Here is a 16,288-nt window from a genome sequence, read left to right as displayed (position 1 = left end):
AGATCCAAAGAAATGTCACTTCCTAAGAAATCTTTAAAACTTAAAAAAAGAAAGAAAAACACAAGGCCCAAGTGGGTCTCTAGGCACTTACCTCTAATGTTGTAACTGGAGGGAAATTTCTTTTTCAACTTTTAAAACTTTTGCTACTTAAAAAAATGAACTACAAACTATTTCAGTGTTAAAGTCTATGTAATAAATTAAATCTCTAGTTTAGATTTTTTTTAGTATGTTTAAAAATCTATAATAATGAAAACATCATGTTGTTACTCTCTTTGCTAGAATTTTAGCACACCTAGACACAATTCCAAACTATAATTGTTAGCACAAAATTTTTCTATCTGAACATGCAGAGTGTGTACTTCAGGAACTCCTGACAAACACTGATAATTGAATAAATATGAGCTATGATTATGTAAAATCACCAGTTTTTTTGGTTATGAGAATTCTGGAAAACAAAGCATGGCAAAAAGGAAGCAATTTAATCACTACAGCAAACACTACGTGAGGTCATGCTCTATTTTCCACATGAAATGGTATGACTGGAGCAGTCACTCCACACAGAACCGTCAAGAAGACGGGGACTTTTCTGTGGTAGTCACAGTGGGTCATACTTACAGCCACAGAAGCCCACTGCCACGCAAAACAGTGACTGGCTGGCATCTGATCATGTGAGCGACAGCAGCCAATCAGAACAGAAAATAAGAAGCAAAAAAACAAAGCACCACCAATCAATGTTGAGAGTTGCTATGGATAAAACCCTTCCTAGACACAAATACTAAGAATGTGACACAATCTTAACAATTGTCTGTTCGGGTTGGTCCAACAAAATACTTTAAACTCCTTTTGAAAAGGCAAAGCGGAGCTGCAAGTGTATATTTTAGCTTTGCTAGTACATAAGGCACTGTCTTTAACATAAACTTCATATTCAATAGTGCCTATCAATTAATAATCCTGCAGAATACTAAGCTAAAAAATAGCATTTGAAATTTACCAAAAACTTAATAAAGAAATATTATCCTATAAAAAATTTTACCTTTTTTCCTGCACAGAAACACTTTGTATCCAGTAGGCAAAATCCCACATAACAAGAAATACAATTTTAATTAGTCTATTACCTACAACTTGTCTTCCTTTTCTACTTCTCAAAATATAGTTTTAAATTAAAAAATAAAATAAAATAAAATTTAAGGCCATCCTGTATTTATAGTCAAAAGGCCTAATCAGTCATTAAGATGACACACAGCACTCCATAAAGATGATGTAATATCCTTAATTCTAAACCCTTCAAAGTAGCAGGAAACACTCCTGAGTAACAAGGATTCTTCATCAGTGAGTACTGCAGGGTACCCAAGCACAGAAGGGACTGGGGCCCACTCAATTAGTTAGGTCAAGTTGGTGAATAAAAACAGTGGGAATGGAATGGAGACACTGACAATGAAGGGTACAATGGGGAAAGAGGCTCCACCTTTGGTTTCATCTTACCGGCGCCATTCGTATTGCAGGGTGAGGCCCACAGCCCTGCACGGCCTTGTGAAGCGTTTCACCGAACATGTTTCGAAGTTCTACAGAATGGCAATACACAGCATCAATCTTGGGCCACCAATCCAGGGCGGACTAGAAAAAAAGCCAGACCATAAGAAAGGAAGAGTATCAGTATGAAAATAAACATCTCTCGATGTAATGAGAAATTTCTTCTAGCTCTAAACTCATATAGGCTAAAATATGTCAAAAAATTGTCTTAGACCATGCAAAAAACACACCGTAATTTCCACAGTCTTCAAATATGTCCTTCAACCACTAATTTATAGATGTTTTGTATTGTGCTCAAGAGCAGAGACTAACAGAACAATTTGTAAACAAAAGTAGAAAAAGTGCTCACCTCAATGTGTGAGATTTGTATATCTAGACAACTAGCTAATGTGAAAACTAAAGAGCCTTTTATAGGGCTACTTCTGAAGGTGATCCAATTACAGAGAAAAAAAGTTTGATGATTTAGGTAATACAGATTAAATTCTTGCTCTAATTAAAACTATTTAATGAAAGCTAAAAAAAAAAAAAGTTGTGATAAATTAAGATAAATTACGGTGGTTCGATACTTTTACAGTTATATGGGGAGCAGCTATGTGTAGATTCCCCAAATAAGAACAAAGATATTTACAACAATGTTAGTAAATGAAATAAAATTATTAGTAAATTCATGATTTTAAATGTATAAGCAAAAATGGACAAGAAACATGAAAGACTAACAATCACCATAAACAAACACGTAAATTAGTTTAAACAAAATAATTTATTAAATGGAAATTCAAAACTAAATGCAATTCTATTCTAATTAAACATTCCATTTGGATTTTTAAATGTTTTTAAAATTCCCATTTCACTTAAAAGTTGACACTTTAATTTTATTCAAAACAAATGTAGAAATGTTGCATTAGTATTAATGAAAAACTAATTATGAAACTATAAAATCCAAAACTTACATTATCATGGAAGAAGTAAACAGAATAAATCCAACTTAAATAGAAATATTCCATGGTGTTGCTATCAATTTATTGAAAAACAATGACAAATTTTGAGAGTGTTGCTATAGGAGATTGTTAGTGGTCTAATAGTGAATGAAGGACAATATATGGGCTCCAGATTTACACTTCTTTTTCCTAGGGCAAAATCAACTGCCCAGTCTTGTATCTTAATACCCAATAGTTTTCAATTATTTGACTCACTAGATATTATTATATGAGCAGCAAGAAGTCAGAGAACTAAGTTACTCTATTTTAAATTAGTTTTGACTCTGGATAAAAACCTATATGTACAAAGACAAAATACCAAATTTTAGCCTTTTAAAACTTATACAATTTACTATACTTACACAACTGGGATCTTGTACCCCACCTAGATGGTAAAAAGCATCTAAGGCTAATTTTGAACTATGCAGCTGTGAGAGGAAATAACATATTTTTGGACTACTTGGCTGTTTGCAAATTTCCTGCCACTAACTAATTTCATGTACCTGTAAAGTGCAATCTGGCTCACTCCCAACAGATTATCAACTGGACACTTTGTAGTTTGAAAATATAACTTACTTCTTCAATTTTGGATAATCTGGGTATTGTACTGAGATAAAGTACCAGAAACAAATTTCCTTCTGTTTGCTTTTCCTTTTTCTAAAGCAGATTGCATTAACTAACGTAAAGTATAAAGGTTCCAAAAGGTTATCTAGCACATAATGCCAGAAGATCAAAAACCTTTACATTCTTCATGTCGCCAAGGGATGTGGACTCTGTATAAGTGAATCACTAAGTTTTTAAAGATGCTATGACTTTAATATGCGAAAAAAAATAATAATAATTTAAGATTTCCAGTCACATATCTGGTAAAATGTAGCTTAGAATAGTCCTTTAAAGCCCATTCTTGGCTGTATGTGCCCTACTTGAATACGGTGCCCCACTCGTGAGGTCAAAGTCCTACGGGGCTGACTTCGGACTGTAAGCCTTAAAATGACCATGGTTTCTCCAGTACCAGACTCTCTGGGTGGCCCACCCTCCCCCCCTCCCCAGCTCTTTGGTCAGCCTCAAAGTCCTTCCTCTAATGCTGGCCCTGCTGTTTATGTGATGGCCAGGGCGGTACAGTGGGACACACCACAGATCTGAAATCAGGCAACTGTCTCTGCTCCCTACCCTGCACCCTTGGACAAGTCACAGAACACCCCACCTGATTCAAAATGTATGAGCAATCATCTGCTTGGCCTCCAGGTTTGTTAAGAAGACAATAGCAATCTAAGAAGTCCCTCATCTCTCTCATCCTGCTCTGTTCTGGCTGCCCCATTCTGCTCTTGCTTCCTCAGTCTCCTGGTGTTTTAATGATCTCCTCCTCTCTTGCCCGCTCCAGGTCCTGACTCTAGCGATCAATCAGGATCAAGGTGCCACAATGCCAATAAAAATCAAAACAAAGAAACTTGGCTATGCCCAATGTGCAATTCCTTACTTCCTTCTCAATATGCTTTCCCCTTCCTCCTTTGACCATCCTGATTAAATTGATCTAAGCTCACCAATGATCCAATCCCCCATCTTCCAATAGCAACTCTATAGCCCTCATTTCCCTTAACCCTACATGGTGTAATTCTGCTGACCACACATCCAACCCCTTCCCTAATCCTGACCAAAGGATTAGTGGTGGAAGGAAACAAGAGCTTACCTAAGTCAGTTTCCTCATTTTATAAATAAGGAAAATGAGTCTCAGACAGGTTCAAGTGCTTTGAGCAATTTGACCACAAAGGTAGCAAAGCCAAGACTTGAATCCAATTCTAATACCAAATTCAATGCCATCCCATTCCACTACAATACTACTACTAAACAAGCATCTCTTGAATTGAATTGAAGCTGTTCAGAATTCAGGGGTCCTCAAACTATGACCCGTGGGCCAGATGCGGCAGCTGAGGACGTTTATCCCCCTCACCCAGGGCTATGAAGTTTCTTTATTTAAAGGCCCACAAAACAAAGTTTTTGTTTTTACTATAGTCCGGCCCTCCAACAGTCTGTGGGACAGTGAACTGGCCCCCTATTTATAAAGTTTGAGGACCCCTGGTTCAGATTATAAAAATAAACAATGCTTAAGAAAGTAGTGGCTTAAAATATGGTGGTAAAGCCTGTATTTTTACTCAAATGAAACCTAGTTCTGGATATAAACTAAAAACCTAAGGAAACAATCTCTTTAGACTCCTCTATTTCTCTATATAGTTCCTGGAAGAGAAGGAAAAATTTATGTGGGCTAATAAGTTTATAATGCAATATTATTGTGTGTATATGTGAGAAAGACAGACAAAAAGGTGGAGAAAGAGAGATAGAGACAGGCACAGAGACAAAGAGATAGAAAAATGGGAGGGGGAGAGGGAGTGAGGGAGAAATGGAGAGGGAGGGACAAGGGGAGGAGGAAAAGAGAAAAGGAAGGGAGGGAAGGAAGGAAAGAAAGGGAGAAAGAAAAGGAAGGGAGAGAGGGAAAGGAGGGAGGGAAGGGAAGGAAGGAAGAAAGGGAGGGAAGGGAAGGAGGGAAGAAAGGGAGAGAAGGGAGAGAGGGACAGAGGGAGAAGAGACAGACACAGACAAAGAAAGAGAGAGACTGACTCTCATTCCCCATATAGGATTCAGAAGTTCAAACCACTACTGGCTCCCTTGCTAACTTTCTCTTTAACCTAATTTTTTTTTTTTTTGATTGTTAACTGACTGCATTTTGTTCTCTTCCTGACCCGTCATGACAATTGTTTGCCAAGGTTCCATCCTTGGCTTTCTTCTCTCTATATACCATCTCCCCAGCAACCAGAATATCTCCAACCCTGGTCATGCTCCTAAACTCCAGCCCTGAATCACAAGCTGTCTCCAGGATTTCTTAACAGAGTCCACCTTCCCAGTGTCCCAAAACAAATTGATCTTCATTCCTCCCAAACCTGCCCCTTCCGATATTAGTGATTCCTGTTATTCATCTACCCTCCCATTTCTCCTCCCCATCCATTCCCTTATATCTGAGCAGTTCCCAAGGCCTGGATCTTCTACTTGCCCATGTCTTCTCACATCCATCTCTTTACTTTACCCCCATACTCTATTACAAGTCAGTACCAATTACCTAATCTCTTCCAAAAGCTTAAATGATCTTCCCACCTAACCCCACCTTCCACGCCACATATATATGGAAGAAAACCTCTGAAAGGCAATCTGCTGAGCAGAGTCAAACTCCTGGCTTGGAATTCCAGGCCCTTCAGAGCATGCACACTCCTATTTTTCCAGTTTTCAACCATAATTCCCCCTCCATGTCCATCCAAAGTACATGACCTGCCACCTTGTAACCATGCCCTCTGCTTCTGTTCTGTCACTGCCTCTGGACCAGAGGAATTCCATGTTAGGATACTAAAAGAACTTTTAACTATGATTATTAAGCCACTATAAGAAATGCTTTATAAAAGATCACCGATTGGTAAAGTTGTTCAGTCCAATCCTTGGGTTGATGTTCTGGAAGTTACATGAGCTGCCCAACATTGCAGAGGCAGTAAGCAGAGATCACATTTGAATCCAGGTCTTTGAACTATAGAACCAGTACTTTTTGAAAGATCCTAGAGAATGGAAAAAGTACTGCAGGATTGAAGAGCAAGAATCACTGTCTTAGATTTCCACCCCCCCCAAAAAAAAATAAGAAAATAGCTTTATAATGTACATTCTAGTGAGTAGCTTGAATTCAATTCCAGTCAAAATTCTAAATAGATTAGTAAAGAAATAGTTAATGAATGTGTAGAAAAGGAAGTGATGATTCAATAAAAGCAGGTCATACCAGACTAATGTTATTTCCCTTTTGGATAGAATTATTCAAACGGTAGATCACGATGCTATAAGCAAAGATTTTAGTAAAGTCCTTGACAAGTCATTTATGACCTTTTTTTCACATAAATACAGAGAGATAGGGGCTAGATGACAGTACAATTAGGCAGATTTTGAGAGATTGTGCAGCTGGAGCCAAACAGATATCATTTATAGTTTGATTTTACTTGGAAGAAGGATTCTGGTAGCATCCTCTAGAGATCTGTCCTCAAACCTGTGCCATTTAACATTTGTGTCAATGACATGAGGAAAGACAAGTCCCAAATGACAAAAAGATAGGAGGGAAAATTAATAACCTAGAACCTAAAAAAGTTCTGATGGGGTAGAATACTGGGTGATATACAATAAGAAGATATGTAATAGAGATAAATGTAATCTTATGCTTGGGTTCAAAAAAAGCATCTTCACAGATATCAAATTGCCTAGAAAAGATCTATGGGTATTAATAAACTACAAGCATATTCTCCTTCAGCAGCATTCTAGAGTTATCACAGAAGCAGCAATTAATAGTAGCAGCAAGAGGCTAAGTCACCAGGGGGAAAAAGGGGATCATCCTATAACACTCAGAGCCGGTCAGAATTAAGTGCGATCAATAAGACCACACTTTAGGAAGTGGGACACCAATGAGCTAAGTGAAAGGACACACAGGAGAGGGCAACCAAGATGAAAAGATGAGGACTGTCAGCCTGGAGAAGAGAAGATGTGGGGACGACTCAAGAGCCATTGTGCTGAAGAGGTTACAATTAGGAGTCATGGCTGCACACTGCAAAGAGGCTCATGTCGGCTTCATGTAAGAAAAGTTTCCTAACGATGAGAGCTCTCCAAAAGTAGAGTGAGCTCTTTTCAATGGAGATCCTCAAAAAAAAAAAAGGGGGGGGGGGGAGGAGCCAGCCCTCTGCATCAGATTACCGAGGGGATTATTTGTAAAGGAAGGGCTGCCTGAGATCCAAGCCATCTAGCAAGCATTTAAGACTTACTAAAGTCATGGAAGTCCTTTTGAAATCTGAAATTCCATAATGGGATGACCATGCATTCATGTGTCATTTTGTATTATAGTAATAATGCAATAATAAAGTGAGAGGCAGCAGAGCATAATGCATAGTGAGCTGCTGGCCTAGAAACTAGGATGACAAGTACATTCATTTCTCAGTGGCCCAGGCAACTCCCCAAGACTCTAAGATGGAGAAGAGTTGCTAGTTTGCATCCATAAAGAGAATTTGTTTGTTGAGTAGAGGTTCCCTACACAGATGAAATCACAGATATGAACTTTAGAAAAAGTTCTAAATGTGATTTTAAGCTCTGTAAAAGCAAGAACATTTTCTTATCTAAACTATGTAGCCCCCTTGATTCTTAGTACAATGCTCTACATGTAAAAAATTAAATGTTAGCTTATTTGAACAAATTGGGTCAATTTTTTAAAAAGTTGAATGACTTTCCACTATAGCACTTAAGGATAAAATAAATTAGAATAAAAACGTAATAAACAACCAGGTAAACAGTACTTTACACTTTCTTATTCCAAAATGCTTATAATTTCTTTATAGAACTTTTATCAAACAACTGGGAATGCTCCACAACGTGACCAAATAATGTGAGAATATTTTAAAGTGACAATAACATGAGATCAAAGGCATTCTAGAATGCTTTTAAAACAATGTTTCCATGTTTCAAAATGCCTTGGAATCAATCATCTCAGCTAAACACTCTCATCTGGAAAATTATATTATCATATAGTTCCCGTTACACTAATTAGATAAAAAAATAAACTTTTGCTATAAACATAAAATCGATTCAAAATGACTGGTTTTAGCATCTATAGGAGCCGATTAATTTATATTTTATAAAGATATGTTCTGGTGGTTTAACTTTTCCAACTTCTCAATTAATTAACGTAATAAAATTAATAAATTACAATGAATACTGTGAAGATGAAATAGATGACTGCCATCTGCTTATAAGTCCTCTCTAATATATGCCATATAAAAATGGCCGTATATTTCAAAGTCCTGTACTGGCAGTCCTTTGAAAAAAAAAAAAAAAAGCATAATGAGGTTTTAAAACAGAAGACTGTTTTGGAAAGTCCCTAAAGAACATCACTGAAGTGTTCAAAAAAGGAGAAAAGTTTTAATATACCCAGAGCACTACCAGCACTTTCCCCATCTTTTGCTCCTCAAAGGAGAGACCAAAGAATTTTTGTATTTGAATTAGGATTCTAGTGACTTTACATCCCTGCAAGCACTTTACACTGCTTTAGTCCACAGGATAGTGAAAAGGGCAGTTTTGAATCCTGTACATTAATGCTCATCATATCCCTGCTGGCATTTTCTTCCTGATCAACCTCTGTGTGCTTAGGGCTGCTCACCCTGGATACTCCTGGAGAAGGTGAGAGGCTTGGGGGATGGAGCCAGTCTTGCATGTGCTCATATTCCTTGGACCTCTCAGTGCCTTCTATGTTAGAAGACACAAAATAAACCCTCATTGAGTTGAACTGAATTATATGAATTCAAAGTTGGGTCATTATGTTCAGATGCCCTGTTGAATATCTATTCCTTGATGGACCTAGACTTTAGTGATGTGGTCATATTTAATTAACATTACCAAAACAAGAGCAAGCTATTTAGCTTGTTATAGTTACAGAGTACGTATTTATTTTTAAAATGAAAGCACTAGCTTTCACTGTCAGGAAGTCCTACAAATTTAATATCCAGTAGTCTAAGACACTAGAGAAGAAATCATGACCAGAAAATCCAAGTAATCCTAACTGAAGAAGCCCACTATTTAGGGTACGCTTTGGGAATGTTCCTTATGTATCTCCCTAAGTTTTCTGTAATCCAATCTAATTTCACTTGAAAGGTATTCCTAATCTCAAAGCATTTTTGTAAACAAATCTTTTATTTTTCTCATAAAGAACAAAAGTGATTTGCATTTTCTTATAGACAGACCATATCTTCCAACATGCAACACTGTTTACAGTGGAGAAAGATGCGCAATCACTGTCACCATGTACATTGAAGCATGCATGAAGCACCACTCCAGCATGCTTTAAACCCAAAAAGGATCAGCTCAGCCACTTACAGCAGTGCCAAGTCCATGCTTGAAAGTGCTCTATATAGTCAATTGTAGACAAAAATATTTCACAATTAAAGTATCTAACTTTTAAAAGTTAAAAAAAAATCCTAAGATTTCATTTAAAAAATCAAAAACAAATTTTAAGCAATGGATTGAAAGTATCAACTGTAACTGATAAATATTTTCATTATGAGAAGGACAAGAAGAAGAAGAAATAAAATAACTTTTTAAAAATGTCTAGATTGCAAATTTAAAATAACATGAGATTCAAGTATGTCATAAAATATTAATTAAGTTATTCTTTAAATTGTATGATTCATCTTTCAGAGCAAATAGTGCTGTAATGCCTTGGCTGATTTTATTAACAAAAGCATTTCAAAAACATAGCTTGGTAACAAACAGAATCTCTTAATACTTTGGGGAAACAAAGCATAATAGCAAACTTCCCTTGTCTCTACCACACCCCCCCAATAGAATGCTCTCTCACAAATTGCTTAGGCTCGTTCTATCTTTATATCAAATTCCCTTAATCAAGATGTATAAGTTTTTACTTAGAAAAACTTTCTCTTTTCAAATTGGGAGGGAGAATTTCTTTTTAATTTCCAAAACCAACATACTTTAAAAATTCACTAAAGTTAAAGCAGGACAAATATACCTATAAAATTAGTCATGATAAGCACACAATCTGGCTTTCAAATAGGTTTCTGCAGCAGGTCTTTTTACAGACAATCTGCACAAAGGCTACTCTGCACAGGGGCAAATAGGTGGGTGCTACCTAAATATGGCATCTGAGGGCCTTCAAGAGAACCATGAAAACTCTCAGACAGAAACAAGAGACAAGAATTGATGGTAGCAGAAGTCAGTCTGCTTTCTGACAAGGCCTCCTCATCCAAGCCAGTTTCCCACGGCCTCAATGACTGCCCCACCACTGCATCCAGTTCTGTGATTCAAGTTGTTGATTACACCACAGGAAGCAGCTCTAGCTTCTCACTCGTGAAGGGATTCACGTGGGTGATGTGTGGGATTGTCCTGAGTAGCTCTTAAAGTTTTCAACGTGTGGGCAGCTGCTTCAGGACATTCTTCTACAAATGGATCAAGACAATTTAGGCCCATCTGTCAATGGCTTATAAGAATCATAATGGAATACATGGTTTCTGATTTTAAAAGGTGACAGTCAATTACATGTAACTGATAGGAGTTCAGCCATAGGTCAGAGTGCACAGAAAAAAAAATTACAACTATGTTAAGAGAAGAATTGAGAAACACCACACTAGATTCTCAAAAGTAATGTTTCCTGACACTTTTAGCCTTCTTTACATATTTAAGTCTAGTCTGGCAAAAGAATCCCAGAGTCTTTCTTTAGCATGGGGACATGGTACTAGAGAATTCCCCACATACGTTGCCCATATATTATAAAAATGTTAGGTGGGAAAACCCACAAAAGAAGTATGGTAATAACTGACCCTTTCCTAGAACTGACATTCCCAAACCTTCCTACCTTATGTACGTATTAAAGAATCTGCCTTTTAAAAGATATGTTTAAAAAAAGATCACTCTGAGATAATTAATCAATACCTTTTAGACTTACATTGGTGATAATTCGATGGAGGGAGTTTACCAGCACATAATGAAATGTAGATGGGGAGTTCTGAGCCAAACAGATCTACGGGAAAAAAATTCAATGTTTTACTTCAATGTGAATAATATTTAATAAATAACTGACACAAAATCAAAATAAAAATGCAATTCAAAGTATTAAATAATAAATCTGGCTTGATATTCTGAATTTAACACATGGAAATACCACCAAGTGGTGCACCCGACACATAGTTTCAGACTTTGCCTTTGTATTAATTCAGTAATGCTGGCTTTTTCCTCTTCTTTTTTTCTGTCTCAAAAAAAAAAAAACCCATACACACACAACAATTTGTTACATGAGTCGGCTCTGTAGGAGGGGGAAGAGGAGAAACTATGGTGATATAAAAACCAAAATACTTCAATAAAGCTTATTTTAAAATAGAAAAGAGAATCTATTCCTAGGTCATACCTGTGAGCTAATTAGAGATGACAAAATTAATTACAAATGCGCTTAGCTAAAACCTAATGGTCTCTCTCACCTTAAAGTGTTGGTTGTTGTGAGGGCTGATGCGAAAGCAAGAAACCAGGCAGTCTATCATGAGGTCCACATCAGCATTCTGGCTGCCTCTGGAGAAGGGCTTACTGGGATTAAAGAGCAAGTTCTACACAAAGAGAGAGAACAGAGACATTTTAAAGGGCCAGGACCTGTCCAGCAAAACAAACAGAACAGTTACTGTTCTTAGGGCGTGACGAAGCTTGCTCCCAACCTCACAGGTGTGGCGGCTCTTACATTAGAACCCTATGAGGGAAGCAGGTTAAGGGGGCATGGTCCCATCTGGTGGATGAGAACATGAAACCTCAGGGAAAGAAAATGACTTGCCTAGGTCATAAAGTCAGAAAGTGTCTGCAACTAGATGTGAACTGAAAACATGCAGCTGGGAACATCTGGCTGTGGCTCCTCCGTCACTCCAGCCTAAGGTCTTTTCTGTTCGATCTGGGAGTCACAATTCACTTCTAGGTCTTAGGAGAAGCGTCAGGATAGCAAATGTTCAGACCGGAGACAGTCATCCATATGCAGATCAAGGGAAAGTAGGTATTAAATGGCTCACTCTTTGATGTTCAGTCTTTTTTTGTTTCCTTTCCCTGTCTGACTCTTCCTGGACCCAGGTGGGGTTTCCTTGGCAGAGATGCTGCCGACTTCACTTTTTCCTTCTCCAACTCATTTTTTCAGACAAGGAAACTGGCACAGAGCTAAGACTTGCCCAGAGTCACATAGCTAGTGAGTCTGTGTCTGGGATCGAGTTTGAACTCAAGAATGTGAGTCCTCCGGACTCCAGAGCCGGCTTTCTATCCACTGCGTCACCTAGCTGCCTGGCATTACACTACAGCAGCTAGCAAAGGAAGAGAATCTGAGAAGTGGTATTAATAATATGTGACATTTATGGAAAGTTTTAAGGCTGGAAAGTTAATACAAAGTAACTTTACATTCACTATTTTATTTAAATCTCACAACAATTCTTGAAAGTCATTCCTATTTTATAGGTAAGACAACTGAGGCTCAGTGTTAAAGGACTTGCCAAGTTCACCCAGTGGGTGTCGGAGATAGGATTTGAAATCAGGTCTCCCCAACCCCAACCCCCCAAACTCTAGTAAGAGTCTATAGGAAGCACTCCCAATAAAAATGCATTGATTCTGCTTAGCCCATGGACCAACCCAAGCCCCTCACCTTCAGATCCACCACCATGGATTGGACGAGCAGGAAAATGACTGAGTTATCCTCCCAGTTGATGTAGGTGCTGGCTTTGCACAGTTTGACACAAGCGATCGCGGCACTCTCTGTCAGTTGCCTGCTCCCGCCATGGCCGGCCAGTGCTCTTCTGAGATTGTCGAGAAACATTTTCTGTAATTTAAACATTTTCTGTAATTCAATCTGACAAACCGTGATGGGGGGAGGGGGAGTCTGTCATGTGACATGCATCAAAGGGGGTGCACAAAGCCATGAATGTGTACACACATGATTAAGTCAATTCAACTAAAACACTGATGATTGTCTACTTCTGACAATACTGTTCTCAGCTGCATAAAAAAGCATATCATCTGGGAACAGGGAACAGAGAGACAGAACAGAAAAATACATAGAGGGAAAGAGGAAGGAAGGAAGGAAGGAAGGAGGAGGATGTATAAGGAGGATGTATAGCCTGCAGGAATGCACAAAGTTAAGAGCAATACCAATGAGCACAAGCACCAGCAATGCTGCCAGAGTCAAATTTCTTATTTGAGCTTCCCACAACCCAACGAGGAACTCACTACACATGCTTTCTTATCCCCATTTTACAGATGAGGAAATAAAAACTCTAAAATTTTGAGAAGTCACGTGACTCCCCAGAGGAAAGAATTCAAAATCCACTTTTACTAGAATCTAGAAGGGATCAGAGATGGGATCTGAACAAGAATCTTCATGTTTCCAAGCCCAATCCTCTTCTCATCCCTTACTGCCTCGAATTATTACTAGACCAAGTAGTAATAATTAATTGACTAACTCATCTAAAAAGAAGTTTCCCCAATCCAAATCCTAATCCTACTGAAACATGATATAAGAAATCCACAAATGTCAATCATTATCACTTTCTCTGAGACCTCAAGAAAAATCCTGTTACTGTCTGTTTTCTTCACCACAAATCCAAAGTGACTTGGTGCCCCGGTTTCAATCTCTTTCTCATGGGCTTTATGTTCCCTTCCAGTTCTAAAGCTTTGATGATGACAATATTCATCCCTCCTTAAATTCAATCATCCAACAAACACTGATTAGGACCCTACTACATATCAAGTATGACTCTAGGGACTGGGAAAGACAAAGATAAAAACAAAGCAGCACCTGATCTCAGTGAGATTAGATGTCAATGAGTTCACAGAGAAGTAATACAAATCAGATTATAAGAAAATGTACATCAGTTTCCAGGGCACAGGAAAGAAATGGAAAGAAAAGAAAGGGAGAACTAGCAGCTCTTGGAGAACAGGAAAGGCACCACATAAAGTGAAGCTTGGGCCAATGGTTCTGAAAGGCAACAGAAGGACGTATGAACTCCAGGTAAGAAAGCAATGCCTGAAAAAAACTACCCTGAGAAAGGAGAAAAGGTAACGTATGAGAACTGGCAAGGTCAGTTTGGCGGGACCAGGAGAAGTAACTGACAATAAATTAGGAAAAGCAGACTGAAGTCAGTTTGTGAAGAGCTTTAAAGGCCAATCTGGGAAATTTTTATTCTATGCTAAAGGTAATAGAAAGTCAGAGGAGATTTTTGAGCAGAGAAGTGGCAAGATTAAACATATGCTTTAGGTAATCCATTTTTGGCAATTCTATGAAAGACACATTGCAAAGGGAGATAACAGAGACAAGACCAATTAGAAGGCTATTACTACAATCCAGATGATAGATTATGAGGGCCTGAACTAAGATAGTTATACCTTGGAGAAACGGGAGACATGTCAATTCTACCTCCACAATAAGGCTGAACTGAAATGGGGTAGGATGTGTAGGGCAAGAAAGCATCAGGGATGACTCTAAGTTTGCAAACTTGAGTGGTTGGAAGGATGGGGATGGTCTTAAATGAAATAAAGAGGTTAGAGAGAGGGAAGAATATGATGAAAAAGACCAAATTGAATTTTAAACATGCTGAGGTTAAGATGCTTATGGCCATCCAATTAGAAATGTCAAGTAGGATATGGTAGAAAATTGGAAACCAAAGGAGTGCCCATCTACTGGAAAGTAAGTAAACAAATTATGATATATAGTAATGGTAATGGAATAAACTACAGTATAAGAAAAAGTGAAATGAATGGTTTCAGAGAGATCTACTAAGATTTCTTTAAACTGAATGGCCAAAATGAGGATTTATTTTGTTTGATAATGCATATTTTTCTATCTTCCCACCCCATGCACACCAATTTGGAAATGTAGGTAGTAAAGGGAAAAAAGCAGATTTTCTAAAATTAATGTAGAAATAAACATATCCCTCAAAAGACCACCACAAAAAAAGGCAATTGGAGATATAGAACTAAAATTCAAGGACAGAAACTGGGGTGGATATTTAGTTATAAGAGTCATATGAAGAATAAACTGAACCTATGAGATCAAGACAGTAAGTATAGAGAGAATAGATTCAGAAATCCCACAATGGGTTGTTGAAATATATTCACACCTATAAGGGCAAAGCATAAATGATGACTCACAAAGGAGGACTGAGGACGAGTGATTTGGCAGGAAAGAGGAATTGAGACATCGGTATCACAAAGCCAAGGAGAAAGTATCCAGGCGGTGATAGTGGTCAACAGTGTAGAAAACTGGAGAAAGGTCAAAGGAGAAAAGGACAAGGATGACAGACACATTATATTTTTGAAAATGATCACTAATTTCATTAAGTTGACAGTCTTATTGTGCTTTGGTTATATGAGATATTTTCTAATAATTTTCTTTACTTTATCTTCATTTTTATGATCCTCCTTTTCCACTATTGATAACAGCAGCTTGGGTTTTTTTTTTCCTTTTTCCTAGTTATATAGAAATGTATTGTCATACATGCATAACCTACATCAGATTGCTTGTTATTTTGGGGAGCAGAGAGCGAAGGGAGAAAAATAAGGAACTCAAAGTCTTTCAAAAATTGAATGTTGAAAATTGTGTTTATATGTAATTAGAAAAAATAAAATACTTTTAAAAATCTTATTATCTAATGTTTACTCTATTTCATTTATTTCTCTTCTCTCCCTCACCAAAACAAAAAAGTTCCTAGTTTTATTTATTTTAATTCAATGGTTTATTGCTTTTAATTTTGTTAGTATTTTCCTTTATTTTGATAATTTCTACTTTGACATTTAATTGGTATTTTTTAATGTTGGTTTTCTAGGGGTTTTTTAGTTGTACCCTCAAGTCATTAAACTATTCTTTCTTTGGTGATGAAAGTATTCAGAGAAATAACTTTTCCCTAATGACTCCTTTGGCCACATCTCAAAAATGCTGTTATCCTGTCTCATTTCCAAAACTTTCTTCGATGAAATTATCTATTATTTTCATAGTGGTTGTTGTTTTGACCCATCAATTCTGTAAGATTATTTAGTCTCCAATTAATATTTAAACTTTATTTTCCAAAGATTGTTTTGATAAACAGAATTTTTATACATTGTCATCAGTAAAGTATTTAATATTTCTGCTTTTCAACATGTCTATAAGGTTTTTACATTCTAATATATGGTGAATTTTTGTTAAAGTTATTATATACTGACAA

General features: G+C 37.3%; 1 protein-coding gene across 1 annotated transcript in view; it reads right to left on the bottom strand.

Annotated features, from left to right (window-relative positions):
* The window catches only part of NF1 (neurofibromin 1), a 236,938-nt gene that overhangs the window by 150,895 nt on the left and 69,755 nt on the right, over nucleotides 1-16,288 (bottom strand). The window contains exons 9-12 of the mRNA XM_051992369.1: nucleotides 12,736-12,909; nucleotides 11,549-11,671; nucleotides 11,020-11,094; nucleotides 1,483-1,614 (exon numbers count right to left, since the gene is read on the bottom strand). Of these exons, the coding sequence (XP_051848329.1) occupies nucleotides 1,483-1,614; nucleotides 11,020-11,094; nucleotides 11,549-11,671; nucleotides 12,736-12,909 (504 nt within the window). The remainder of the gene's footprint in view (nucleotides 1-1,482; nucleotides 1,615-11,019; nucleotides 11,095-11,548; nucleotides 11,672-12,735; nucleotides 12,910-16,288) is intronic.

The sequence above is a fragment of the Antechinus flavipes genome, chromosome 4, assembly GCF_016432865.1.
Source record: "Antechinus flavipes isolate AdamAnt ecotype Samford, QLD, Australia chromosome 4, AdamAnt_v2, whole genome shotgun sequence".
NCBI lineage: Eukaryota > Metazoa > Chordata > Mammalia > Dasyuromorphia > Dasyuridae > Antechinus > Antechinus flavipes.
Note: the sequence above shows the minus strand (reverse complement) of the source record. Positions and strands in the feature narration are given on the sequence as shown.